We start from the raw sequence: 25,689 nt of genomic DNA, 5'->3' as shown, positions 1-25,689 counted from the left end.
AAGTCTTTTATCCATTTTGAATTTATTCTCATATATGGCGTGAGGAGGTGGTCCAGCTTCATTGTTTTACATGCCAGTCCAGTTTTCCCAGCACCATTTATTAAATAGACTGTCTTTACCCCAATGTAAATTGTTGCTTCCAGTGTCATAGATTAGATGACCATATAGGTGTGGATTTATTTCTGGGGTCTATATTCTGTTTCATTGATCTGTGTGTCTGTTTTTATGCCAGTACTATACTGTTTTGATTACTATAGCCTTGTAGTATGATTTGATGTCAGGTAGTGTGATACCCCAACTTTGTTCTTGTTTCTCAAGATTGCCATGGCTATTTGGGGTTTTTTATGGTTCCATATAAGATTATGGATTTTTTTTAAAGGTACATTAGAAATGTACCATGATAGACCATATTCTGGACTATACAACAAATATAAATAAATTTGAAAGGATTCAAATCATACAAAGTATGTTCTAACTACAATGAAATTAAATAAGAGAAATCAGTAATAGAAAGATAACTGGAAATCCCCAAATAAACCATAATCTATACCTTACATCATATATAAAAATTAACTCCAAATGGATCATAGATCTAAATATGAAATGTAAAACTTTTAGGAAAAAATAGAAGAAAACCTTTGTTACCTTGGGTTATGTAAAGTGTTCTTAGATACACTGAAAGTACAATGTGAAAAAGAAAAAAATAAATTAGACTTCATCAAAATGTTTAAAATGTTTGCTCTATAAAAGACAAGAGAATGAAATGACAAGCCACAAATTGAGAGACAGTATTTGCAAGTTATATATTTGATAATGGACTCATATCCAGAACATATAAGGAATTCTTAAAACTCAACAATGAGAAAACAACCCAATAAAAAGATGAGCAAAGACATACAGAGGGCGCATAAGCACTTGATAAGACACTCAACATTATTAGTCATTTGGGAAATGTAATTAAAATCACAATGAGATACCACAATATACCTATTTGAAAAGTTAAAATTAAAAAAGAAAAACTGACAATAGCAAATGTTGACTAGATGGGGAGCAACTGAAACTCTCATATATTGCTGGTAGGAATGTAAAACGGTGTGTCCGCTATGGAAAATAGTTTGGCAGTTTCTTTTAAGACTAAACATATGCTTACCATAAAATCCAGCAATCCCAGTCCTCATCATTTACCCAAATGAAATAAAAACCTACATTAATACAAAACTTGTACACAAATGTTTGTAGCGGCTCTATTCATAATTGCCAAAATGGAAACCCAAATGTCCCTCAATTGGGAAATGGATTCACTTTAGTAGTATATCCATATGCTGAAATACTGCTCAACAATAAAAAAGAATAAACTAGGAGGAGCAGAAGAACAACATAGATGAATATCACCATAATTATGCTAAGTGAAAAAAAACAGACCCAAAAAGAGTACAGGTTGTATGATTCCATTTTTATAAAATTCTAAATAATGCAAACTAATCTATAGTGACAAAAAGTAGATTAGTGGTTGTCTGAGGCTGGGGGCTGGGAGGGAGGCAAGGAAGGGAGAGGGAGGGGCTAGAGGGTCACAGGACACTTGGGTTGATGGGAATGTTTTATATCTTGATTGTGGTGAGTAATGGTGTGTACATATGTCAAAACTTATCAAAGGCTACATGTTAAATATGTGCAATTTATTGTATGTCAATTATACTTTGATAAAGCTGTTTTAAAAAATGACTTACCTCTTTGAACATGTTTGGATTCCTCTATGATAGGTTATAACTTTCTCAGCTACAAACTGTGATGGTCAGTTTTATGTGTTAACTGGGCTAGGTGATGGTACTCAATCATTCACTCAAACACTAATCCAGGTGTTGCTATTAAGGAATTCTGTAGATGAGATTAATATCTACAATCAGTTGATTTTTTTGGAAAGGAGATTTTCCTGGATAATGTGGGTAGACCTGATCCAGACAGCTGAAAGCCCTGAGGCTTCCCTGAAGAAGAAAGTCTACCTATGGACTGTAGTGTCAGCTCCCCCCTAAGAGTTTCCAGCCTGACCTTCTTTACAGCCTGCATCACAGATTCCAGACTTGCTTCCCTAATCCCTACAATGGCATATGCCAATTTCTCACCATAAATCTAGATATAAGGTAGATAGATATAGATAAATAGATGGTAGATAGATAGATAGATAGATAGATAGATAGATAGATAGATAGATAGATAGATAGATAGATAGGAAAGATATCCTACTGGTTGTGTTTCTCTAGTGGAACTCTGACTAGTATGAAAAACACCTGAGAAAATCTTGTGTCCCTTGAGAGTCATAGCTTATTTTTGACCCAAAAGGGATCAACCAACATATTCATGAGGCATAGCCCCCAAAACTCCTCGGCAAATTCCAGGAATTCAAAAGCTTATTGTAATAGAGGAGTCGATTGGGCAGGTCAGGACAACACTCCTAGAATAGTGTTCTGTCTTTCAGGGCATGTCTTAGATATGTTAGTCCTTTCATGTTTATTAAACTATCTGTAACACATTGGAATATTACACAGCCACTTAAAATATGCTCTTTATCAACTGTCTCTAAAAGGAGACACAAAAATCTCATAACATTAATTGCTTGTAAGGAGGGAAACTCAGTGGCTGGGAGGCAAGAATGGGAGAGAGAATTTTCACTTTTTGTACCTTTGGAATATTGAATGATGTGAATGTATCATCTAGATCAGGGGTTTGCAAACTACAGTCCACAGGCCCAATTTGGCCCACTGCCTGTTTCCAGTTTTACTGGAACACATCCATACTCATTGGTTTGCTATGGCTACTTTCATGTTACAATGGCAGTTCAGTAGTTGTGATGTAATATGGCCCATAAAGCCTAAAATATTTACTATTTGACTCTTTACAGGAAAAAGAAAATGGCCAATTTCAAACTAGGTTTTAAAAAATAGAAAAGTAAACTGATTTAAAAAAGGATGCCCCAAGGGCCGGCCGAGTGGCGCGTTGGTTAAGAGCTGGCTTGGGACACCAGAGGGCCCCAGTTCGGATCCCACATATGAGGGCCAGTGACACTGCCCTCCACAGCTAAGATGCTGAACAACAGCTCGACCTGGAGCTGGGCTGCCTGAGTCGCCGGCAATGGCTTAGGCTGTAGCCCCTGCTGCAGTGGGTTGCCATGGGTTACCGTGTGTAGCCAGCAGCCAGCGTGAGCGGCCAGCAGCCGCAGTGAGCGGCCGTCCAGAAGCCGGCGACTGATCTGCCTCGCCCGGGAAGAGCGCAATGATGGTGCCAACTTGGGACAATGAAGCAACGTCCTCCACAACTAGACTGAGAACAAAAGGACAGCAACTTGTCTGTTCCCCTTCCCTCAATTCCCCAGCGCTGTTTCTATCCCCGAATTCCCAATAAAAATCTTAAAAAAAAAAAAAGGATGCCCCAAGGGAATTGAAAACACATGTCCACACAAAAACTTACACATTAATGTTCACAGAAGCACTGTTCACAATAGCGAAAAAGTAGAAACAACCCAACCCAACTGTCACTCAACTGATGAATAAACAAAATGTGATAGATCCTTGCAATGGAACATTGCTTACCCAGGAAAAGGAACGAAGTAGTGATAAATGCCACAACACAGGTGAACTTTGGAAACACTATTCTAAGTGAAAGGAGCCAGACACAAAAGGCCACACATGTTTTATGATTCCATTTATATGAAATGCCCAGAACAGGCAAATTCGTAGAGACAGGAAGTAGATTAGTGGTTTCCAGGGGCTAGGAGGAAGGACCAATGGAGAGTGACTGCAAATGGGTACCAAGTGTCTTTTGGGAGTGAGGAAAATGTTCTAGAATTAGACAGTGGTGATGGTTGCACAGCTCTTCAAATTACTGAAAACAAATGAACTATACACCCCCACCAAGTACAGGGCAGGGCATTCCACAGTCCGGTAGGGCCTCAGCACCTAGGAATGAATGTCCCCTCCACCACTTCAAACCAGGATCAGATCTGGCCTGGGAGTCAGACCAAGTTCTACATCCCAATTGTCCCAAACATCCATGTGACCTTGGATATGTTTCTTTCCTTATGATCCTAATTTTCTTCTCTGTATTATGGGTGCTATTGGACAGGGAGGGAGAAGGCTGGTGTAACAAGGCGTGAGAGGTGAATTAGGGGGCCTGACTTCCCAGATTCTTTTTTCTTTTTTCTTTTTTTTTTTTAAAGATTTTATTGGGGAATTGGGGGAGGGGAACAGACAAGTTGGTGTCCTTTTGTTCTTCAGTCTAGTTGTGGAAGATGTTGCTTCACTGGCCCATGTTGGTATTATCATTGCACTCTTCCTGGCTGAGGCAGTCGCTCGCCGGCCATTGGACAGCCACTCACAGAGGCTCATGGCAGCTCACAAAAGCTCACGCCAGCTGCCAGCCAGCCCCACTGCAGCCTACACCGTCGCCGGCGACTCACGGCAGCCCAGCTCCAGGTCGAGCTGTTGTTCAGCATCTTAGCTGTAGAGGGCGCAGTGCCACTGGCCCTCATGTGGAATCCGAACCGGGGCCTTGCTGCTCAGAGCTGGAGTCCCAAGCCAACCCTTAACCAACGCGCCACTCGGCCGGCACCCACCCACACCCCAGCCCCAGATTCTTTATTCTTTCCTCAAGCTTCATTATTGACCTTAATCAGTGTCTTCGTCACCATCATTTTCCAATTTCAAAGCACATGCTGTCATTTCGTCCTCATAACCACTCTTTAGGGTAGATAGGTGTCCTTATTTTATAGATGAAGAAAACTGAGCCTCAGAGGGGTCAAATGACTTGCCCAAATTCATACACTAGGTAAGTGTCGGAGCTGGGACTCAACCCCAGGTCTTCTGATTCTAGGTCCTGTGTTCTGCCCACTCCACTACAGTTTTTGCATGTTTGGCCTCTCTCTGGAAAGCCCAAGACAGCAATGTCCAGCAGCCTCACCACTATACAACTTTGTTTTGACAGAGCAAGGGAGGAGAGGCACAGGGACCTGAAGTTCTCGTTTATCTTTTCTTCTGAACCTCTGTATTGGCACAGCAGTAGACTGCATAGGAGTATGCATGTCTATTGGTGTGGACATCAACCCCACTGCATCACAAAGATATACACACAGGTTCTCTAGACCTCAACAAGTGATAGGTCATTCCTTGTTACCATGGTGTTGAGGAGGATGTACCTTTAGTTCAGGGGAGATCTAAGAGGTCAAAATTGAGAGTCTGCTTTTTCTCAAGTCCAGAAAAGGCTCGTCACCCCTCTCATGAGACCTCAAAGAGGAAGGGGCAGCTCCTCATTCCTTAGATGGAAGTGAGAAGGGGAGGGACAGGGAATTGTCCTTATTGCCCTTCTAAAGCAGAGCCCAGGAAAGGGAACATCACTAAAACCAGGGATTTACTCCTAAGCTCAGAGAGCTGGGTCTAAATCTCAAGGAGTATCAGGGAGACCACTCCTATTAAACCTACTTCAGTCCTTATGAGTCAATGCCTGGCTCTCGTGCTACCAGCTACGTGGGCTTTGGCAAGTCACTCACCCTCTCTGAGTGTTTATCCAAAAACATGGCTGATGACTGCTGGGTCTAGTTCAGAGGGGTACTTGGAGATTTTAGTGACATAAACTGAAATGCTTTAAAAAAAAAAAAGTATTTTATACTCCTTCAATCTTCCATAGCTGGCAAGGGAGAAGGGTTGAGGCTTCAACACACTTGGGGAGTGACCCACTCCTTTCTAAGCAGCAGGAAATACACAGGGCTTGGGGCAGCAAGGAGGGGTGAGGCCAAAGGCAGAAGTCTCCAAGGCCAAGCTGTCCTGGGGCAGAGGGGCTGCCCATGCTTGCTTCCACTTTTTCATTTGACCAGTTGACATTTATCGAGCATATCCTACAGGACAGGTGCTTGAAGATAAAGCAGTGACAGAAAATGGCTCTATTTTCACAGAGCTTATATTCTAGTCGTGGGAAACAAGTAAACCAACAAACATGTCAAGCGTTGGCAGGTGCTGTGAATTAAACTGGGTAAGGTTAAGTGATTGGGGAGAGGTGCTATTTCATATAGAATGTCAGCAGGCCCCTCTGATGAGAGGATGTTGAAGCAAAGAACTGAAGGAAATAAGGGGATAGTTTAGGGAACAGCTACACTTAGGTCTAGGCTGCAGGACACTGGAGTTCTGGGGAGAGACAGACATGTTGCCCATGGCAACAATTTCCTACCACGCTGGTTTGGTTTGCCCCCCTTACATTCATTCTTCAGTCTTCTTTCCTACTCTGTTCCCTGGGGGTAGGAGAGCTGACCCCTACCAGCTGCATCCCTGGGTCAGTACTACCATCTATTTTTCAGTTAGGCTCAGCCAAAAGGAGGCCCTGGAGGATTGGAGAACAGGATATGAGAGGTGGGACACTGGTGCTACCACTCTCTCTGCCTGGCCAGTTCTGACAATGGCTGCATTCCCATGTCCACAGCCCCTCTGTCACCCATCTTCCTTCCCATCCTTCCTCTCCTGGGTCCTCCACGAAGCCTTCCAGATGAGCACTACATACCTATCTGTGCAGGAACATGTTGTCCATAGATGCCACCTGGACTGCCTCTCCCATCGGGCAGAAGAGGATGCGTTTTAGCCCTAGACTCGCCCAACACAGACAAAATGTGGACCGTGGCCTCACTCTCCTCCAAGGCTCCAGCTCTGTCCAATTACTTATGACAGCAAAGGCAGAACAGAAGTTGAGGATCTAAAGTCCCTTTGTCTTATTCCTTTATGACCTTATTCCCTTAGGAAAAAAGCCTCCTTTCCAAGATCCAACCCACCAACTTCCTATGTTAAGGAACCCTATCAAGCTACCTCCAACAACCAATAGCTCATTGCCCAGTTCATTTCCTTGATAGTACACTTATCACTACGGGAAAAAGCTCATCAATGCGTGTATGTGCTCTACCCATTCAAACATACCTGCCATGGAAGCACAGAATTTGGCTATCTCGTGTGAACAGCATCCTAGCCCCAAGGACACAAGCTCAGTACATGTTTCTGAGTGAATAACTGACGACAGAAATGAGTACAAAACACCTCTGCTCCCCAACAGCTCCACAAGGATGTAGCCGTAGGTCCAGACACCAGCAGCTTAGGATCAGGTATGGGCAGGAGTGTCTCAGTACTACTGACTTCACCAGGTGTGTGGGGGCAGGAGCTCCCAAGTGGGACCACCAGGACAACCCAGGAGTCAGAGAACCACTCAGTTTCCACCAAGAATTTCCATCTTTGTGAAGAACCCCAGCTTTCCCATTTCTGAGTAGCGAGAGCTTAGGACTTAGCTAATAGCCAGTCTCCAGGCCTAAGTGAAGTCTAGAATGAGAAGTGTGGGAGCTACGAGCTTTGGCCAAAGGTTCTAAGCTAAGCTCATTTAGGTCCAGGACGGCAGCTGCAAACTGCCGTCCTGGATCTGGAAACTGGACCCGGAACTGGGAATTGAGAAGGCAGCATCTGCTATACTGAAGGCCCAAAATGTGGCTCACCTGGCAATCTCTACCAAGGGACCCAAGAAATTTTGTGGGTGAGTGCTGCTAGTTAAATTTTCCCCCAAGCCTAGGGCCTACAACTAAAACCTGATTCAGGCCAATCAGTATCTCTCTGCCTGGTCTTATCTCTTCAGCCCCTATTCTACTCCTCCCTTAATACCCTCCACCCCACCCACGTGTGGCACCACTGCCACTTGACCGACCCCTTTAGCCCCAAAGAAACCCAAACAGCTATGAAGTGCATCAATCAACCTTTAATGTCCAAAAGAGGCATGGATGCAGAGCATAGGAGATGTGGCAGGGTCTCAGCCCCTGCTCCAGAAATGAGGGAGAAATGAACACAAACCAGACATTTCCAACTGGCCACACAAGTCTGGGAGGGCAGGGGAACACAGATTTTGACATTCATAAAAGGGTTTGATACAGGGAACTCACTCACCATCCCAGTCCCCACCCTCCCCTGTCAGTGTCAAAAAGAAAGCTCAACATACACTAAAGGCTTGGGGAGGGGACTTTCTCCTGCCTCCCCACCAGCCCCAAAGATGGAGTTGAAAAAAAAAAAGAATGAGCTGGATCCCAAATGCCCTCAGTGTCAACCACACACATGAGAGTTTTTAATGCAATTTACAAGAATCAGCAGCTCAATCAGCAATGACTCCCCCCACCCTTACCCCCACCCCATCCCTGTTTGATTTGATCAACAGACAAGATTTCCCCAGCACTCTCCTTGGAATCTCCTCCCACTAGCGGCCCTGCTCCATCTCCTGATACCTGGCTTCATCACTGCAAGCCTGACCTCCAAAGTTCCTCCCAAGCCCCTCACTGCCCTTTATCACTTCCTCCTTACCTCCTATAAGAGGCTGCAACTGTCCACAAAGTCACTTTGCCTCTCCACTGAGAGCCAACTCCAGGGCAGATGGCAGCATGACCATCTCACTGCGGGCTATCCTCCTAAAGCCTTCCTGGGAACAAACAGCCATAGGACAAGCAGAGTGTCTGGGCAAGATGGCTGAGGGGGATGACACCTGTCTTCACCCCCAAATCAGACATTCCCCAGAGGTTTTTAACAGAAAGGCCCATTTAAAACTAACTGTGCACCCTACCTACCAATACACCCTAGAGATTCCACACCATCCTGCCCCTCCCTCCCCTCTACCCCAAACCAAGGCACACACACATACACACACACACAAACACACACATACACACAGGAGAATCAAGGGAGACATTGATTTGGTTTGATTGCTAAGACCTAACTAAGGAACTACAGTCACCAGAAATTCCCTTGCCAGCCAACTAACGGGCTGCTCTAAGAGAACTCCAGAGGAATGAGAAAACCGAGGGCTAAGCAGGGAGCACACAAAAGTACAGAAGAATGAATGAAAAGAAAAAAAAAAAAATCAAGCTACTCCAACCTCAACATACTCCTAGCATGAGCTCTGGCAGGAAGAATAAAAGGTAATCCACAAAGACACTGCCATTACTTAGAAACTCTTCTGACAAAGACAGCAAGACAAATCTGCTCCCCACTCCCACACACCAAAGACAAACACGTCTCAGGGCCCCTTAAAGAACCACCCCGCCCCAACCCCACCCTCTGCCCCAAGCCGTGGAATCACAGTTCAGTGGAATATTCTCCCTGGTACTAGATCAATCCCCCTACCCTCCTTCCTATCCATCTCCTTGCCAATCCTAGCATTGTCCCCCCCGCAGCCTCCCCGGCCTTTCCAAGCAGCATCCACCACCAGGAAGAGGCAGCTGCACAGTTTTAGTTCCACCTCCAGAAACTGATTTCTTTTCCCCAGCCCTCCTAGTCTCATAGGCTTTTTTTGAGGGCTTTTTATTTTGTATAGGGAGAGAAAGAGAAAAGAGGGGGGGTGGGACAGATTTCCTAGTGCAATACAACCAAAAAAAAATATTTTAAGTCTTGAAAAATAAACATAAAGCAGCCTTCTTCCCCAGGCAACTAAACAGAAAGAAGTTTGGTTTTGTTTACTGCGACATACACATGAAATCGAGTATACAGTCCATGCAGTAGCACAGCCATTGGAGAGGACTTCCTGATGCTGGCCCCAGTGCAAAACAGTCCCAGCAACGCCGCCTGCTTGCCATCGCTGCCGCCGCCACTGACACCTTCCCTGTGGCCACCTAGCCTGACTTGAAGAGGAGGATTGCAACTTGACCCAAGTAAAAATAGATGAAGTGCTTTGTCTCGTGTGTAACGTAGCTGCCAAAATTTCGGCCCACGATACAATGCCAGGTAGGATTATATTTCTTGTCAAATTCCTAAAAGAAGAATAAAAGGGAGAGAAGAAAGGTGATTAGGACCCTGGAGGATGAAAAATCAGAATGGGAATCTGATTAGTTATCACCCCCAGCCCACGGCCTCAGCTCCCCGAACCTCAGGAGCTCAGGTTCTAAGGCGGCTAGGACACTCCTTCCTTCATTAATAATGTAACACCACAAAGGCTCCATTATTGCTCTCTAGCACTTTACACCCTGATCATCTCTCCTCCCTCTAGCTACCCTATTCCATAGCCCACCATATGACTCTTAAGCAAGGGAATCAGAGAAGCCAGTGGAATAAAGAACCACTGCAGAGTCACACAGCCTAAGTAAAACAGAGGAGCAAGCTTTGCTGACTCGCCACCCACTGCCTCCCACGTTACTAAACCAACATTTCCAAATGCCAAAAACCAAGACACTAGAGCAAAATGGGGACCAAACATCAGGAGTACCATGAAACAGTTCTGTGGAAGTCAACATTAAAGGCATTCCTGTGTGCCAGGCAATGTGTGGGCTGCGAGCATCAGAACAAGGACTTCAGCCATGAGATCAAGGCAATTCCCTCATTTCTCTCAGGGGCACAAGTTAAGCATCAAAGCCTAGGAAATCCCTGTGACTTAATCAGACAGGCGCTCCCTGTCACCCTGTGGACGCAGCAAGAAACAGGCGGCTCAGTTCTAGATGCATCCTGACATAGTCGTGAAAGGGCAATAGCCCTCCACCACAGGCCCAAGCAATGCTGCCAGTCCTGGGGCTCTGTCTCCCAAGTGCTCAACATACAACTTGTCTGGCTTCCTCACAGCTCCCGTACCACAGGATTCCAAGACGTATTAGGGAACGGTGGAAAGGGCATGCATCACCAAACCCAGCTTTAATCCTAACTCAAGACTCTGTAAAATAGGAGAGCCATTTTGCCTATCAGCAAAACAAGAAAGCTGGAGCAGACATAATCTAAGAATTCCTCTGGTTCTGAGAGTCCATGATTCTGGAATCTCTCCCTAGACAGGACAGCAAGGCCAGCATTCAGCGAGGAGCAATGGGCACCCCCAGGAGCCTTGCTAGCTCTGCACCCCTTGGCTTCACACACAGAAAGTCTCTCAGGACTCCAGAGCTCCCTCTTCTCATCCCACTCATTCTGGTAGGAAAGCAGAATTCTGTAAAAATCTAAGATACCCTATCACCTCTATGGACCAGAATGACACTGCTCATAGGCAGTCTTCTTGGGATACCAGAGCTGAGAATACCAAAGACTGGGATTATGCCACAATGGACATGGATCCTGACTGGGAATCAGGGGCCCTGGGAAACAATTCTCTAGCTCAGCTGATTCCTCACCATGTTAACCATATCCATTCACCCATTCACTCAGGAATTTTTCAGGGACTAAACCCATGGCCCCAATATTGCTTATCCATTTTAAAAAATTATATATTCAAACCCACCCTTTTAAGAAGGTGGGGGAGAAGGGCATGACACAATACCTGAGCCCTTTCTAAAATAAAGAAAAGGATACCTCCTACATGGTGAAGATTATTACGGGGAGATCCCACTTTAAATGATGAAGTTCCTGGAAAATGTGTATATGATCTTATAGTATCCCTGATATTCATTTTGAATAGCTCTGAATTGGGCCAGTTATACTTAAACCTGAAGCTTTTCTCCTCAATCCCTTGCTATAATCATAACTGTAAACACACACACACACACACACACCCCATCCCCCCCCACCACCACCCTCAAGCAGAGTTCCTATTAAGAACTCCTAAGACAAATGCTTTGGCAATTAAGAATCACTCCCTAATTTGTCTGCTTTGCAAGTTCCTAAGGGTTGTTTTTTTTTGCATGGGATATACCTGCTTTCCTATGTCCCCAGCCTCCGCTGCCTAGCCCCACCCCTGGCCACCAGCTACAGCTTTCCCAGTTCACCTTCTTGATATAGGCAGCAATGTCCTTCTCTATGTTGTACTTCTCCATAGCCTGTGTGGCGCAGTCAACGGCATCCTGTTGCATGTCCTCAGACATGTCTGCGTTCTTGATCACTGCCTTCCGGTCAGACATCGTGACACTGCAGAAGAAGCAAAGAGGTGAGGCTGACAACCCCATGCTCTGAGCAATGAACATTAGCAACTGGATGTGGGCCTTAGTGAAAGAGGGGAGTACAGAAGGTGAGGGCAACAGAAAACACAGATAAGAGGCAATAGGAGAAGGCGCCCCTAAACTTTTAGCAGAGATGTGGTCCCCAAGCCTGGGAAATACAAGGTGAATAGTAACAGATATAATAAGCTATCAGTTTTTATCATATGTAAAGTCAGGTTTTTTCTAACTCTAAATTTATCTATTTTTGATATTTTGAATAGCATCAATAGCCAAGATACAATATATCACCTACTAGCTGTGTCTTTAGGAGAATTACCTAACTTTTGTGTTTTCATGCCATCACCTTAAAATGGGGACTGCAGTGTTATCCTGAAGGTAAACCAGGTGGCATAACACCTGAACCTAATAAGCCCTTGATTTAATGACCATTATTACATCATTGGTATCCTAGTGGAGGGATGACAGGCTAGGAATCAGCAGGCCTGACTTATGGTCCTATGAACTCTTGTGGTTTTGGACAAGTCATTTAGTCTTTCTCCATTTGATTATTTCCATTTTAGCAATGAGGATAGCTCTCTACCAGGGGTTGTTATAAGGATTAATTAAAATTATATGAGAACATCTGCAAACAAGGACAATCTATACAGGGGTCTGTCCCATTGGCTAGATTCAGCCGGCCACCGGTTTTTGTACAAGTTTTAGAGGAACATACTACAATGGCAGAGTTGAGTAGTTGCAAGAGACTATATGGCCTGTAAAGCCTAAAATATTTACTATCTGGCCCTTTACAGACGAAGGTTGCCAACCCATAGGCTACCAATGTCCAGTCGTGACTGAGACAACAAGAGGTAATTATTATTTTAATCTTTCGTATCTCTGCTATCTAAACCAAGGTATTCCTCCTACAGCAACCAGAGTTCTGGGGTAGACCTTGCATGGTTCCTTCCTAGGATGACAGAAATCCCAAGAGGGCTGGCCAGAACCTGCCTGGCAGTTTCTAGAATGTAAGGGTGCTTTGCAGGAATAGAGGCAATGAGCTGCAAAATCGTATCTTCTGTCCTTGACCACAGTCCTGTCACACAGAGCAACAACAATCCACCCCCTACCACGTCCCACCCCAAGCACCACTCTGTGGCCCAGCCAGTCAACAAAAGATGCTGTCATTCCAGCCCTGTCTGATACAAGGCTACATGGTTCTGCCTGCTCAAGGAGAGAGCTCTGTTATGGCTCCAGGCCACCCTGACTGGAGTCCATACTAGCCTTGGACTGGGTAGGCTGAAAGGGAAACAGAACTCATGTTTACTCCTTTAGCCTGTGCCAGATGCAAAAAATGCATGCATGCCAGCTGTCAGTTAGGCAGCCCTTGACCAAATCGAAAGCACCTTTGTCTGGCACTGTCAAACTAAGAAGGGCTGGTTCCACTTCAGCAAAGGCTGGCAGAGCAACACGTCAGTGGACCAGCACCCTCTGGCCTCACAACCCCTGAGAGGAAAAGTCAGAGCCTCAAGACGAGTCTATGAGCACTGCCTGGTGCTGAGGAAAGGTCAGGAGAACCCTGTTCAAGGCCTGACTAGCTATATGACCTTGGGCAAATCAACATCTTTTTAAAAACCCATGATTCTTAAGATAAATGAGGCAGCTTCGGTGAGTTTGGGCAAAGGTACAAGATCATCACAGGGAGAAATGTGCTAATATTATCAGGCTCCTTATACGTGAAACAACTAGTGTTACCTGGTGGCCTGTTCCAGCTCACCCCTCAGAAAGGGGAACTTTTTATAAATCCGAGGGTGGGGGTGGGACCAGTTACAGAGAAGTTCAAGTGTGAAATCAGCACCCGTTTTCCCAGCAAGCTCACCTGCTCCACGGCCTCATCCCCAAAGTCCCAGGGAACAACTTTATCACAGTAATTAAAAGCCACCTTACTCTCCAGGAGAGAGCCTGCAGTTACATAACATTGGTCTTGTGACTACAATGCCACGATTCTTCACCCCTGGCCCCCCAGGCGTCGGAGAGGTGAAGCCTAGCCCCGGTCTCCCCTGTCCAAGGTGCCGTGAGACAAGAATAGGGAGGTGCCCAGGCTAGCCCCTCCCTCCTGGGAAAAAGAGCAAGGAACCTGGGCCTCCAGAGAGAAGGATGACCAAAGGGCCCCCGGCCAGCTGCCTCAGTCACAAGCCAGGAGCTCTTTTGAAAAGCGAAAAAGGGTACCAAGGCAGCTCTCCAACCTCTATCCCCGGTTTTGGACAAAAAAAGGCTAAGGCCCCAATGACATGGACCGCCCTCCCCAGCCCTCAACACACACACACCCGTGTATTTCCTCCCTTCAGATCTCCGAAAAGGCCGTAGCCCTTCCACCATCCCATCCCCCAGAAGGCCAGCACCTGGGGAATGAGAAAGCATCCTCCTCCCCACCTCCGCCCCGGCCGGTTGGCCGCCCTCTCCCGAGCAGCGCTGGGGTGACTGGGCGTCCTCGCCGCAGAAAGGACACCCCAGAGGGTGGCGGTGGCGGCAGGAGGAGCCGCGTCACGCCCGAGCCCTCTCCACCCCACCCCCTCGGCCCCAAACACCACAGGCCTCCACGCAGCGCAGGGAGACTCCCCGGGGGAACAAGCGCCGCACCTGCGCAGCCCCGGGCTTCCAGCCGCGCCCCGGAGGTCGAGAGGGCACAGGGTGGCGCAGCTCCGAGGAGGGACGCCGGGGGCGTCACGCCGAAGCCAGCCCTGCTCCGGGCCCCGAGTGGCGCGAGGAGGCCGCAGGGGCACCGAGAGTAGGGCCGCACGCGACGGGCGCGGAGCCGCCGCCCCCGGGACGCCCCCCCCCCCACCGCTCACCTTCACGCAGGCGAGTCCGCGCGGGGCCCCGGGGGAACAGCGATGGCCAGAGGCAGGGCGCGGGCAGGGGCGGTGTCCCCTCGGCTCCTCCTGCAGCAGCCGCCGCCGCCGCGGTCTCCGGCTCCCGCAGCCCCGGGCCGAGCGCTCGCCGCCGCTGTCCGCCCTTCGAGCTTCCTCGGCCGCCCGCGCTCCCCCTCACGCCCGCCTGCCCGCCCGTCTGCTCCGCGAGAGCGCCTCGCAGCTCCGCTCTGCTCTGCCGCTGAGAGCGACCGACGCGCAGCGCCCCCTCTGAAATAGCGCCCCGCCCCCGCCCCCCCGCCGCGCGCGCCGCCGTCCGCGCTCCCCATTGGCTGTGCCCGCCAGGCCCCGCACTGCGGGCTTCTCCCCGCGCCGCTCTCGCCCCACATCTTGTTTCCTCCCATAATGCCTCGGGGCAGAGAGAGCGCGAGAGAGGGGGTGGGGAGGGGGAGTTGGAAAGGGTTGGGGGAGGGAGATGTGGCCTTAAGAAAAAAAGAAGAGGAATGCAGACCCTTCTACCCAGGGCTAGAGAGGCCCTGCCTAAAAAGGAATAAAGAGGTGAGGCTCAAAGAGAGGGAGAGAGGGAGGGGCTAAAGACCCCAATCCCAAAAAGAAGAAAGAAAGAGGGAGGGATGGAGATTTCAGACCCAAGGAGCTGATGGGGAAGAGGTAGAGATCCTAACATTAGGGAGAGGGAGGGGAAGGGGAAGTCATCTGACTCAGAGGAAAAGATAGGACCCCTTCTCGCCCCCCATATCTGTGGGAAGGAGAGGAACAGCCAGCCCTAAGGAAAGGTCCAAGTCAAACAGCCCCAGGACCCTTCCCTTCACTTTCTGGGAAGTTCCCTTCCCCATGCAGCTCAGCCTTTTCTCCTGAGTCTCTAGGCCGCAGGACCCGAACTCCCAGCCGGGGGCTCCAGCTGCTGTTTATCTTCAAGAGCAATGGAGGCAGACCCAAAGCACAATTGTGAGAAGAGAGGTTTGTCTTTGGTACACAGGCCCCTGTGAGAGCGAGCCGTTTCTGGTCAGTAGGTCCTTACCTGTCTAGTTAGACAGGACTGGAGGGGGAGTGAACAGAACCCCTAGAGGTGGGAACCCCAGCATGTCAGAGCTGTGAGGAGCCTTAAAACTCACCTCATCCATATTCCTCACCTTAGAAAGGAGAACCAAGGTATAGAGAGAGGGGAGAACCCTTGCCAAGTCACCACAGGTCAGGCCTAGCGGTGGCTTCTAGGCAGCAACCCCTCTGCTAGGTAGCTGAAGAGGCTGTGAGCATGTGTGTAAATGGATGTGCACATTGAGAGAGGGCCTGCCCTCCATCCCCACCCACCTCCAGAGAACAGGAAGCGTCTGTTTTTTCCTTTCCCTCTGTTTCACAAAGGAAGTGTCTACCTAAAGGAGTGGTGAAAGTCTTTATTGGGAGCCAAGCATTTGGGCCACACAGTGAGGATTAAGAAGCTCCCATTCCCATAGTTTTCCCTTCACTGCCCCAAACCATAGTCAGGAAGTCAGACATGCTCTGGCCCTGGCCTGCTCTGGCTTGGAAGATCATTATTTAGTGTTCGTTGTATGTCAGGGGAAACTTGGAAAATCATCCCCTCCCACTTCTGTTTTCCACAGCTCTCATCTCCCAACCCCAATCAGGATTTCAGAGAAACAGGCAAGGCCTGAGGTATCCCCCTCACACCAAGGATATTCTGATGTCAGCCTCTCTGTGAATGAATGGGGGGTGGGGCACATGTGGGGAAGGGAGGGAGGGAGGGAGGAGAAGGATGCTTTATCCTTTTAGGGCTTGTGGAGAGTTAACCTTATGGACTACTGGGAGAACTGGTACCCTCTTTCTCCAAATGATGATTAGCTTCCAGCCCCTTCTATGGCCTGAAGGTTGGAACCACCACGTATAGTTGTGCTGGTTGTTCATTGTACAATGGCATTCAGCCTTAGGAGCAAGTTGGGGCTAATATAGCCTGCACTCCACTTAGTAAGCTGTGTGCTCTGGTACAGGCCAGCGTCCACCCAAAAGATGCATGCCTTTTTGAAGCATGCATAAAGATGACTATGAACTAGTGGTGGTCCTTCCAAAGCCATGCAGCCAGGGTATATAAATCCTTCCTCTACCTGGTCCCCCTTCCCTAGAGTATAATAGGGCAAGAATTTGGTCATTTCTAGTCCTGGGCTGTGGTGGGGTGGAGGTAGGGACGCAGAGAACTTCAACTAACAGCAGTCAGAACCAAGACTTTTGACTTCTAAAAAATATGGATGTCAGTGTGTGTGTGTATGTGTGTGTGTGTGTGTGAGAGAGAGAGAGAGAGAGAAATGTGTGTGACAAGGACTAAACTCTAGGATATCAGGGAAACTCATCAATAACAGTATGGTTTATAAATAAGAGTTAATATTTGTAGAGCCCTCACTCTGTGCCAGGCTCTATCCTGAGTGTTTTAAATGTATGCATTATTGCATTTAATCTCTGAAACAATCACAGTGAGTATATTACTATTCCCCTGTACAGAGGAAACTGCCGCTTAGAGAAATTCAGTAGTTTGCCCGAGATACCCAGCTTGTCAGTGGCAGGATCCAACCCCAGGCTGTTTGCTGCCAGTATCTACACTCAGACACTCCACTCTCCAGTCTCCTAACAGAGAAAAGAAAAAAGTGTAAATCATGGGTTCAGCACTCCATCTAAACCATACCAGCATTTCCTAAGCTTATCTGACTCCAAAGCCCTTTTTTATCCAAACATTTATTAACATCTCCAGGAACTACTATTCCACAGGACACAGTTTGGGAAACTTGTGCTATACTAATTACTGCTATTTATGTAAAATGCTTAACTGTTTAGGATAATTACTATGCAACATAGTAACTGTTGTAATTAGTATGTCAGCTAACTAGGTACACGTTTTTCTTTGAGCCACTACATGTTCGTGATTGCCCAGTTTTCTGTTGCCCATATCTTCAGATTTAAAGATCTGAGGGGACTTTTCTTTTTTTTTTTTTAGCTGAGCCATCCTGCTACCTGTTGGCAGCTCAGTGGCTGCTCAGCTCGGGCTGGACTCGAACCGCTGTTGCTCAGAGCTCAAACTCTTGAGCGAGCTCTTAACCAACTGAGCCACTCAGCCGGCCCCGGAACTTTTCTTTTTGTCTCAATCTGTGGCCCCCTTACCCTCTGGCTACTTCTTTGACTTAAGGGTTCCCCAGGGTACTGTGCTTCAGTTACTGCTCAACTTGAGTAGTTTCATCCACATTTATGGCTTTTACCATGATCTTAGCCCTGTTAGCCCTCCTAAGTTCCAGACCTCTCCACTGTGGTTATTGCATAGATTCTTTAGACTATTCACATATGCACATATAAACCCTAGTCATTAAGACCATTGGCCATGGAGCCAGAATGCTTGGATTCTCACTGCTTTTCACCACTCTATCAGCTGTACAGATCTGGCCAAGCTATTCAACATCTCAAAGTTTCATTTTCCTCATCTATAAATCAAGAATAATAATATCCATTATACTTCATAGAGTTGTGAGAAAATGCATGAGACATTCTTGGCGCAGTGCCTGGTCTATATAAGTGATTAATAAATGTTAGCCATCATCAACATCTCTCTTCCAGACTTGTTTCCCTTCCCTGTATTTCTTATCTCAGTTCATGACCCCATTTTTCACCAAGGCACCAGGTTAGAAACCTGTGAGCTCCGCTGGATTTGTCTCTCCTTTACCCACCACATCTCCATCATCACTCACCTACTGGCTGTTCCTCCGGTTCATGTCTCCTTTCATTGTAGGTGCCTCATTCTCATTATGAATGCCCTGCATCAGGCACTTACCATGTCTTCCCGTTGATTCCCTGCTCCTTGTCTCCTCTTCTTCAAATCCACACCGCAGTGATTTATCTAAAATGCAAACATCCCAGACACCTCCTTCTGCGCTCNTTTTTGTTTGGAAACTCCACAGCTGCTTCACTGATAGCAGGAACAAAGGTGGATTTCTATCCGGCCTCTGGGGTCTAGCATGCCTCTAGGGGCCAGGCTGCTGGTGGCTTCAGGCCCAGCCAGAGGTCCCTCCCACCAACTCTTGCAGCACCCAGACCTGGGAACCTCCTAGAGGCCTCATCCTGCACCACCGCCCCAGGCCTCCCCCATAATCTCCTCTCCTTGTGCAAGATGCTGGCTGCCCAGACTGGAGGGACCCTTTCGATTACAGGATAAACAAACTGCCACTCTGGCCCAGCCCTCTGCTGGCTTGCTGTTCCCCGCCCACCTCGATCCGCAGTGCATAGTCGCTCTGTTCTCCTGCCAACTTGGCAGCTCATCTCTCTCGTCTCTGCTGTTACTATCAACACCTCTGAGGGAGAAGAGAGAGGAGTCAGCTCTGATCGCCTGGTGCACTGATCAGCAAATTCATGTCAGAGCCAGCCCTGGAATGTCTCCCAAGCTCCCAAGTCTCCTGGTGGGGAAGGAAAAGTGGGCCTGATCACAGCAGTCCTGATTGCAAACCAGCCTCCCAGCAGAGCAGCTGGGCCTGGGGCAAAGCTGCAGACCTCCCAGAAGCAGGCAGCTCTGATAGAAAGGGCTGCAGGAGGATACTTTGAGGCAAAGCAGACGCACAAAATTGGACTGCGGGGTCTGTCTCATCCCAGCCCTTGCCACTGTCCAGGGCAGTGTTGGTGGCTTTCATTCCTGAGATGGTTGGTCAAGGGTGGGGCAGGCTGTGGCCAGGGTTGAAGAAACAGGTATTTCTTCCTCCAGACTGTGAGCCCTGGAATGCATGGACTGTGCTGTTTTTTCTTCTTTCTTGGACTCTTCGTGTGCAAAGCTCTTGCCTCCTTGTCAAATTGGATCGGGAGCCCCTAAGCAACCACACTTTCCTCACTGAGTGGAAACGTCCCACAGATGGAAACCATCTTTTCCTTTTCCTAGCCCTCTTCCCTGCTTCTTGGGCTCTGCTCGTTGGCTCTATAAAGCAGCTGACACCCGTACCTGGCTCCTGTCAGGACTCCTGGGGCCCAGATGAGAAGAAGAGAGAACCCCTTTCTTCAGGGACCCAGTGCCCATCCTTGAGCAAGGGCTGCCCATAGCACAGAGTCTGTGGTCAGTCACCTACCCCTTGACAGGACCAAAGGTGGTCACTATGCAACTTCTCCCAGGTGGAATTGCCTTCCCAGCTTTCTCACTGCTTGTCAAGGGAATGCCTTCGGTCCTACGTGAGGCCTTTGGCATCAGCAAAAGTGGTGCTTCAGGGGAAGCTTCCTAATCCTTATACCATCAAGCTTCCTGGTCTATGGATGTGGTCGTAATCTCCCACTCTGGGTGGTGCCAGCCTGTTTTCTTCTCCAAGAGAGACACAGCCACCTTCCTGGCAAGAACCTCCCAGGTTCCCAGAAGGCCCACTGACTTTGCAGGAGCCAGGGAATAGGAAAAGAGAATTCATTCAGTGGACCAGGAGGTAAATACGCCACAAGAGGCTACACCATTCTGGGCTGCACCTGTGAGCACCGGCTGAAGCCCTGTCAGCGTTTCCATGACAAACTTGTATTTCTGTGTGCATCTCTTCCAGCTTCAAGAGCATGCCTTGTGGTGAGACTTGACACTGAAAATGCTTTCATTTTTTTTTTTCGCTAAAAAAGGTTGCATACTCTAAACTCCCACCTGCTCATTATATGTGTTTGCTTTTTGTTCTGAGAGTTTTGTGGGTATATATATATATATATATATATATATACAGTATGCATGCAAGCATATGATATACACATGGGAGTTCTGTGGTGGAGAGCTGGCATGGCAAATACACAACCACCACCCAGTATGATAAGACACCTCTCCTCCTTAAAACATCTCTCACATCCATTTGCCTGTCCCAAAGCCTGAAATTCTCCCACTAGAGATTGACTGCTCTTGAGCTTGAATAAGTATCAGTCCCTAAGAGTCTCCTGTAACAATGAACCACCCCCTAAAAGCTACCATGTGATGAGGGGTTAGGAAAAGAACAATGGGGCATCAGGAAGGATAGCCAAAGGGTAGAAGAGCCCTAAAAGAGGCGATGAGAGGTATCCAAGACAGATTACTTGTTTTACAGGTTTGCTAGGCCTACCTGTGGGAAGTCACATGCATGCGCACACACACAAACACACACACACACACACACACAGTGCTCTGTCTACACAGCAATTGTTCCTAAGTGGTGTTAGATTCACTTAGGATGCTTCCAAAAATGCAGATACCCAGGCCTTGCCCCAGACATACTGAATCAGAGTTTCTAGGGCTGACGTCTAGCCCAGGACCCCGCCTTGTAGGGACGCATCCAGGTGATGCTGATGATCAGTCAGGTTTAGAAACCACTGACACGGAGGCTAAAGCACCAGGAGAGGAAACAGAACAGCTGAACTTGGGTCGCAGCATCACCATTTATTGAGGGACCCTGAGCACTGCTCTCTGTGAACCTGGGGGAAACACGAGACCTAGCTGCCGTGGCCGGTATGAGGCAGTGTTATGGAAATGACTGTTGAAAATGATCAGACAATGCCAGTGCTAATTGTTATCCCATACACCCACAGGGCATGTGGCATATGTGGGTACATGTTCATGTGCATCCAGGTACTTGGATTTCCTACAGAGAGAACAAGTCTGAGCTTTGTCATTCTCCACCTATGCTCGTGGCTATCGTCACTTCCTGATGAACTTTTTCACTTCAGGGCATGCCTCCGGCTCTCCTCTTCCAATAACGTGGCATAGTCCCCAATAACTCAAAAAAGATTTTTCTATCTAATGTGTTTATATGCCATCTATGATCTCTCAAATGTTCATCTCTTCTGGGGAGTAAGAAGGAAGAAGGGTAGTCACTCCTGTTTTATGACAATGGGAAACTTAGGAAGGTGGGTTTAGAAGACCATTTAAACAAAAATATGCACGCAAATGTAATTGCTCAGTGTCAGGGTTTCATGGACTACCAGACACCCTTCTATGGCCCCCCTAGGAGTCCAGGAACCCAGGTAAGGAACAGCTGCCCCACCTGGTTCTGGCAGCCCAAGCCCCCTGAGCTCCCAGAGGGTCCCTTTCAAGCACAGGAGGCATCCTTTCAGCTGTGCCTTCGCTGAATGACTGACGCGTCACTCCCTCCCCCCAAACTTGGAGATGAACTTGCCTGACCTTCCCTCCCTCCCCAAGAAAAAGAGTTCAATTCCAGTGACACAGTGACACATCACTTGCATCAGGACAGAATCTTCTCAGANCCAACTCCAGCTACCTCAGGATGCTGTGGAAAAGCTGCATTATAATCGATAGCCTCATAAATAAATAAAGAGTCAACGCATCCTGTCTCCAGCTCAGGACTTCTTCACAGGAAAATCGAACCTTGACCCACTTCTGCTGCTTGCCCATTCTGGATTTTGAATGCTTACAGGTCATCTTCGGCATTACCCTGCCTCTGGGCTGGCCTGCCATGCACCCCGTCCAAAAAAGGCCAAGGGCTAGGGAGTGTGCCCTCCGCCTGCCACCCCCACCCCCACCCCACGCCTCGGCCACCCAGGAAGTCCCTCCCTTTCCTGTAGTCTCCCTTCTCCCAAGTCCCCTGGGGCTTTCTCACCATGAGCACTCTCTCTCACTTTCATTCTCCTACCCCTAGTAAATTCTCCCTCCCCTTGTGCTCTTTGCTACTCACCTTTCCTGATTTCATGCATTTCTTCTGACCACTGAGTGGCTCCAAACAGAATCAGCAGCAGGAGGAAGGGAGCTGCTCCCCAGCCTCTGGAGTCTCCCTCTATACCCACCCCTCAGCCTCCTTGTTATCCATCGTCAACGAGCCCTCAGGGTCTAACAGAATACATGCATTTCTGGAAGCAATGGACAAAGACCCTTGTAACTTGACAGAACAGATACATGCCAGCAAGTTGACTGCAAGGCGATCCTTCTTCTCTCTGACTTCTTCTACAACACTGGAGATGTTCTGCTCATAGGAAAAAGCAAGTCCCCAATAAAGCAAGTTCAATATTTTAGACCCCAGAGACCAAGACGCTGGTCAGCCCTGTGTGGTAATGGGCACTGCCTTCTGGGTGTGCCTCAAAACACCTCAGGACCTCTCCTCTGCATGAGTGCCCTGCTCTCCCCTCCACCTCCCTGCCCAGACAGAGAATACTCCCATGCCTGAGGATTCGTAAGAGCTTCTTGGACAGTGAGCACGAAGAAAGGGGTTGTTAGACTGTGTCAGCCCTCTTTGTTCATAATTGGTGACCACCACGCTCCAGGTGATTCCTGGGAACTGAACATTCCTTTAAAGGTTTCTGACTAGAAGGTACTACATCCCTGCTTTCTCTGTTTTCCAAGTATAAAATTTAGAATATTCCATTTCCTTCTGAGTTATCCACAGCAGAGTTTTGGCCCCAGCTTCCCAACCCCACCTGATCGCCTCCTGTCATCAGTCGTTACCTGAAGGAACAGAGAGGAGGGTGAATCTGTAGCCAACACACCCGCAGTGCTTCCCAGCACACATGCACAAACAGTGTTGCTCTGAGATACCCACACTGCAGTTCCTTTCCCTCGGCGCTGATAATCGGGGTTTTATTGTCCCAGAGAGAAACTCAGGCCTAGGAAGCAGTCAGGATTCCCAGCTCCTAGCTCTCATTTGGCTATCACACAGCTGACAGGAGGAAGCGCTGGCTGCCCAGGAAGTGGCAAAGGAGTCATTTCCTGGTACCTCCTAAGAGGCAAGGGTGGCCAGTAGCACAGTTCAGTGGACTTGTAAAGCTGGTGACTGATTTGCAAGGCTGCATGAATAACTCCCCCCCCACATAGGGGGAAACATGTCTATACAATGGACTTCCTACCCCAGGAAGAGGTTATGAATACAGCACACCAACTTTCAGTCATAGCTCTTAGAGTCGAAAGGGTCTTCAAGAAGTTATTCAGCCCAGCGTTTCCCTTTGAGCAGCTCCCAAGGACCAGTCTTGAAGTGACTGGCCCAGAGTCTCACACAGGGCACTGGAGTCCAGCCTTAGGCTCCCAGCTCGACCCACAGCACAGGCTGGGGCTGGCACTGAGCACACGGGTTGTGGCTGTCACCAGAGAGGAACTGGCAGCAGACACAGCAGACTATGTTTTCTTTGCAGGCTGAGGGTAACCGGAGGAAGCTGAGAATTCCTCTGCTCTGCTCTGCTCTGCTCTGCCCTGCCTCAGGCAGGAGGAGGAGAACCGGGGAGGAGGAGGGGAGCAGGGAAGGCCAGAGGTTCTGGCTCCGAAGGAGGAACTGCTCCAGCTCCTAGGATAACCAAGGTAGTGTGGACCGAAGATGGAAGAGAAGACAACCTTAGGGCACCATGAGGTCCCTGAGGTGGATGTTAGGAGCCTCGTTCCTCTGTTTGCAACTGCCCTGGGGGAGTCATGGTGAAAGCTAGCATTATTAAGTGCTTGCTGTGGGCCAGGCACTGTGCTGAGAACACTGTTGCACTATGAAGGCAGTTTGTGTAAGGGCTGGGAACATAGCCTAAGTGACACATGACTGGGTTCAAGCCCAACTTTGCTTCTTGCTAGCTCTGTGACCTTCAGTAAGTTACTTAACCTCTCTGTGCCTCAGTTACTTCATTAATAAAATGGAAATAATAATAGTACCCTCCTGAAAAAGTTGTTTGAAGATTAAGTACATTGTTATACATAAAGCTCTTAGAATAGCATCAGCCACGTAGTAAGCAGTAAGTTTTTNTTCCTGATCTTAGGGGAAAGCTTTCAGTCTTTCACCACTAAGTCTAATATTAGATGTGGGGTTTTTGTAGATGCTCTTTATCCCAGTTTGTTGAATGTTTTTTTATTGTGAAAAGGTATTGAATTTTTCCAAATACTCATTTGGCATCTATTGAGATGGTCATGTGGTTTTGGTCCATTATTCTATTAATATGGTGTATTACATTTGTTTTCAAATATTAAACCAGTCTTACTTTCCTGAAATAAATCACATTTGGTAATGTTGTATAATCCTTTTTATATGTTGCTGGGCTCATTTTGCTCGTATTTTGTTGAGTTTTTTTTCATCTGTATTTATAAGTGATATTGATACATATTTTTCTTGTCTTTGCCTGGTTTTGGTATCTAGGTAATATTGGGTAATACATGGAATGAGTTGGAAAGTGTCCCCTCCTATTCTATGTTTTGGAAGAGTGTGAAGGATTGGTATTAATTCTTTAAATATTTGATATAATTCACCAGTGAAGCCATCTGGGCCTGGAATTTTCTTTGTGGGAAGTTTTTAAAATACTAATGCAATCTCTTTACTTCTTTTACTTCTATTCAGATTACTTCTTGAAGTAGTTTCAGAGTAGTTAGAGAGTAGTTGGTGTCTCTCTAACAATTTGTCCATCTTATCTAGGTTATCTAATTTGATAGCATTAAGTAGTATAGTTATTCATAGTATTCCTTTATAATCCTTGTTGTTTCTCTAAGGTCTGTACTAATGTCCCTTCTTTCATTCCTTATTTTAGTAACTTGAGTCTTCTTTTTTTCTCTTGGTCACTCTAGCTAAAGATTTGTCAATTTTGTTCATCTCTTTAAATAACCAAGTTTTAATTTCATTAATTTTTTTCAATTGCTTTTTTCTGTTGCACTCAGATGATACAAGCTGCTTGGGTCAGGGGAAGCTCAGGGACTATTTCTTTAAGCATCTGGATGGAAACTCAACTCCTTGTCTATTTCACTCTAAATCAGGCTTCTCTACTTTAGTGTCTCCATCATCCCCATGACTCTTGGAGTGATGTGACAATGAAGATAGAGACCACACTATTATTTGGTGGGCTGTGAGGGACAACAATTCCATTAAATCCATAAACATTTCTTAAATCTGTAACAAAAGCTCTGAGGAAGGTACCAAGGGGGACACGGATGACTATCCAGAAGCAGCCTTTGACTTTAAGCTCACAGTCTAGTTGGGGAGACACACATGTACATAACCAACTTGAACACAGGCCAGACTACAA

At 47.4% G+C, this 25,689-nt stretch overlaps 1 protein-coding gene across 1 annotated transcript; it reads right to left on the bottom strand.

Moving 5' to 3' along the window:
• Positions 1–7,744: 7,744 nt before the first annotated feature.
• On the bottom strand, positions 7,745–14,996 carry DYNLL2 (dynein light chain LC8-type 2). The gene is made up of 3 exons (XM_019636781.1): positions 14,722–14,996; positions 11,723–11,861; positions 7,745–9,796 (listed from the first exon to the last, which is right to left on the bottom strand). Exons 2-3 carry the CDS (start codon positions 11,852–11,854, stop codon positions 9,659–9,661), a joined length of 270 nt encoding a protein of 89 aa, XP_019492326.1. The 5' UTR covers positions 11,855–11,861; positions 14,722–14,996; the 3' UTR covers positions 7,745–9,658.
• Positions 14,997–25,689: the final 10,693 nt, after the last annotated feature.

This window comes from Hipposideros armiger, unplaced genomic scaffold, assembly GCF_001890085.2.
Source record: "Hipposideros armiger isolate ML-2016 unplaced genomic scaffold, ASM189008v1 scaffold_29, whole genome shotgun sequence".
NCBI lineage: Eukaryota > Metazoa > Chordata > Mammalia > Chiroptera > Hipposideridae > Hipposideros > Hipposideros armiger.
Note: the sequence above shows the minus strand (reverse complement) of the source record. Positions and strands in the feature narration are given on the sequence as shown.

Bases quoted from the DNA above. Each gene is read 5' to 3' on its own strand.
- DYNLL2 (XM_019636781.1), bottom strand. From the start codon at position 11,854: ATGTCTGACCGGAAGGCAGTGATCAAGAACGCAGACATGTCTGAGGAC. The intron at 9,797-11,722 runs GTGAACTGGGAA...TTCTTCTTTTAG, and splicing joins TTGCTGCCTATATCAAGAAG to GAATTTGACAAGAAATATAA.